This window comes from Arachis ipaensis, chromosome B09, assembly GCF_000816755.2.
Source record: "Arachis ipaensis cultivar K30076 chromosome B09, Araip1.1, whole genome shotgun sequence".
NCBI classification, from domain to species: Eukaryota; Viridiplantae; Streptophyta; class Magnoliopsida; order Fabales; family Fabaceae; genus Arachis; species Arachis ipaensis.
Window position 1 is genome coordinate 6,433,259 of NC_029793.2, and position 3,253 is coordinate 6,436,511.

Consider the following 3,253-nt stretch of genomic DNA (forward strand, 5'->3'; position numbering starts at 1 on the left):
ATGATAAGCAAACATTGATTTTACTCTGATGAACTTACATTTTAGATGGAGCTGGGGGAAGTGTGGCTGTGCTTTCTTCAAGTTGTTGGGGGGGGGGTCAGGAGTGCTGCACGGCACATCAAATTAATCATGATGAAAAAAAACTATTCAGGAACAATATACACCCAAACTGTAAGCAAATATACACCCGAACTGTAACCCAATATACACCCAAACTCTAAACAAATATACACCCAATACTATTTCTTACGTTTTTGTAGTTCCTTCAATTTGTAGCAGAGGGGTTGGTTCAAAATCTGTCTCAGGTGTTTCTTCAAATTCCGGCACAGTGGTTGTTTGGGACACTGACACAAAAACTTGAATCGGAACTCTAAACAAGAAGAAAAATGAAAGGTTAACAACGCCTTTGAAAATAATAAGGTTATAAGGTTGAAATATTCTTGAAAAACTCACATTGCAAGCGCTTCCGACGGTGTCTCTTCCCTCACAACCATTATATTCGAATCATCTGGCTCACTGGCTAACTCTTGAACCAGACTCAACCTAAAATACACCAAAAAAAAGTCAAAAAATACACCCGAACAATTCAAAAGGAAGACAGGCTTTGTTTTTTGAGAACTTACATAATTGCAGTTTTTGCTTTTTTTTTCCTGCCTTTTTTTTCTCGAATAAAATAATAAAGGGCTTTTTTTCTAAAAAAAATATATACAGAATTAGAAGTAGAAGGTAATAAAAGAACAAAAGTAACGGTTATTTGAAAGAGAAATTACATGCTCTCTGCAGGCCTGTTTACACTACTTTGTTCTGTGTGTCCTTGAGAGGAAGGATCATCACTTCCCAAGTTCACGTCCGGTATTCTAAACAGATTTCATGTTATTCAGACAAAATATGATACACGTAAATCATGATAAAAAGATTTTATTAAATAATGCTTCTTACGTTTCAGAGGAGACATAGCGACCTTCTGTCGATCGCAGGTCAGCTTCCTTCTCCCTGCGAAACAAGAAACAATTATTAGCAAAGAAAACACACTAAAATCTGAAATATACACCCCAACAAGACATACCCCTCTGCAGCAGATTTTTCATTGTTTTCCCTTAACAATTCATCTAGATCTTCACTTCCTATTTTATATCTGTCACTACATTCATAAAAGAAGATGTTAACAAAAATAATTATGATGATAGACGGTAATATAGCTTACGAAGTACTGTACCCATCATAGGATTGATCTTCTTCAGGAGATGAATACTCAACAACAACCTTTTTCTTTTTGGATTGTGTTCTGGGTGGAAAAAACAAGTATGAATCAGAAATAAAAAATTAATTTTATCACGGAATATTATTCAAAGAAGTGCTTACTTTTTTGGTGTTCTTTGTGTCTTTTTCTTTTTTTTTTTTTTTTGCTTCTTCACCGGTGATGATTCTTCGCTTCTATAAGTTAATAAGAGACACTTCAGTTAATACACGAAATCTTGATAATTAAGCCAAAAGAAAGGAGTAATAATTTCAAAACATTACTCATCAGTTGATTCAGATTCTGAATCAGAATCCTCATCCTCTTGACTCTTCTTTCTTTTTTTGGAGTCCATTCTGGAAGGCAAACAATCATTATTTAGAACATACTAAAGATATAAAATACACCCAAATGAATGCACATGATACAACCAACTGAATGGACAATATACACCCAACACAACAAACGAAATATACCCAACTTAATAAACAACATACACCCAACTTCATAAACAAAATACACCCAAATGGTTCCACAAAATACACCCAACTCGATAAAGAAAATACACCCAAGTATGGTACTTACTTTTTTCCCCTTTTGCTGGGTTGTTTTATTGGTGAATCCTCTGAGTCTTCTTGAGTCTCAGACTCAGAGGTAGAACTGTCACTATCAGTTATTTCTTGCTCCGAAGACGATGTTGAACTTGCCTTCCTTTTTTGTTTTTTTTATTTCTTGTTTTTTTCTTTTTTCTCTATTTTTTTCATTTTCTCTCTTGTTTGCGCCATCTTTACAATCCCCTGAAACATTAGAAATTTTAGTTAGCAGCATTCAGGTAAATAAAATACACCCAACATATTATGTTCACTTACCATATTTTCCTCTCTTTCTGCCGTCATTCTTTCGTCCAACTGCTCCTTACTCCAGTTGGCAATCCAGGGTTTTGGCGGTCTTTCAGCCCTCTTATTGCCTTTATTTTTAGAAAGATGAAAATAAATTATCATCAGGGCAAAGAGGCAGCCATCAATTGCCTTTTTCTTTTTCTCCTTGTAGTCAGTTATGCTCTTGACGATAAAACTCAAAACATGCCCTCCCCAGTTTCTCTCTATTATGGTGTTCATATCAAAAATTGGGGCCAGGTGCACAGGCAAGATTTTGTTTATTGTCGTTGGTAAAAGGAACGCCATTTGTATATAGAGGATGAAAATCCTCTTGAACATTAGGCGATCCTCTTCGTTACCAACGCCAATATCCATCATCTCATCTGTAAGACTTTTGAGGGTCTTACCCTGGAATCTTCTAAAAATTTCTTTGTCATCCTCAGAAAGTTTCTTATAATCGACTTTATGAGGAAATAGATCTCCTACAAAAATGAAAACAACAAAGTATGAATATCAGTTCAAATACACCCAAGCATCAACTAAAATACACCCAAGCGTCAGTTAATATACACCTATAATTTTTAGCAAGTTACCTGTTGCGTTGATGCCAAGCGCATCACCTATTTTTTTTTGTGTTATTTTAAAAGAACTGTATCCAGTTTCCAGTCTGTTCTCCCCTAATTTGAAGTTGTTAGCCAACTCCCTTAACACTTGGTGATGCACCCTTAGTGGTGGGATGTGCATCAAGCCACCGAATCCTAAATCCCTCACAATCGTTTTCTTCTCCTCACTCATGTTTCTGAATTTATCATTTAACAAATGTGTTGCACACTTAAGGTCTTTTGTTTGCTGTAAACAAAAATAAAATTATAGTCAGATATGTTTCTATTATATAAAACTGATTTCATCTAAGACATATATTTGTTCTTACATTTCTTCCAGGTTGGTTTCTCGCTGCCATTTTTTCTGAAATGAAAAATACACCCAAAGTTATCAGTAAGATACACCCATATATACGAGTCAGATACACCCATAGATATCAGTACGATACACCCACAGATATGAGTCAGATATACCCATAGATATCAGTAAGATACACCCATAGATATGATTCAGATACACCCATATATATCAGTCA

The 3,253-nt window shown here is 35.1% G+C and overlaps 1 protein-coding gene and 2 long non-coding RNA genes across 3 annotated transcripts; all 3 read right to left on the minus strand.

Annotated features, from left to right (window-relative positions):
* On the minus strand, nucleotides 72–506 carry LOC110267377. The gene is made up of 3 exons (XR_002354895.1): nucleotides 454–506; nucleotides 251–370; nucleotides 72–106 (listed from the first exon to the last, which is right to left on the minus strand). It is a non-coding gene; the product is annotated as an uncharacterized LOC110267377 (long non-coding RNA).
* On the minus strand, nucleotides 771–974 carry LOC110267077. Its single transcript, XR_002354407.1, has 2 exons — nucleotides 940–974; nucleotides 771–857 (listed from the first exon to the last, which is right to left on the minus strand). It is a non-coding gene; the product is annotated as an uncharacterized LOC110267077 (long non-coding RNA).
* LOC110266735 lies at nucleotides 1,130–2,925 on the minus strand. The gene is made up of 3 exons (XM_021111711.1): nucleotides 2,709–2,925; nucleotides 2,266–2,597; nucleotides 1,130–1,135 (listed from the first exon to the last, which is right to left on the minus strand). The coding sequence occupies exons 1-3, from the start codon at nucleotides 2,908–2,910 to the stop codon at nucleotides 1,130–1,132; spliced, it is 540 nt and encodes a 179-aa protein (XP_020967370.1). The 5' UTR covers nucleotides 2,911–2,925.

Bases quoted from the DNA above. Each gene is read 5' to 3' on its own strand.
- LOC110266735 (XM_021111711.1), bottom strand. From the start codon at position 2,910: ATGAGTGAGGAGAAGAAAACGATTGTGAGGGATTTAGGATTCGGTGGC. The intron at 2,598-2,708 runs GTAACTTGCTAA...TCATTTTTGTAG, and splicing joins GCTTGGCATCAACGCAACAG to GAGATCTATTTCCTCATAAA.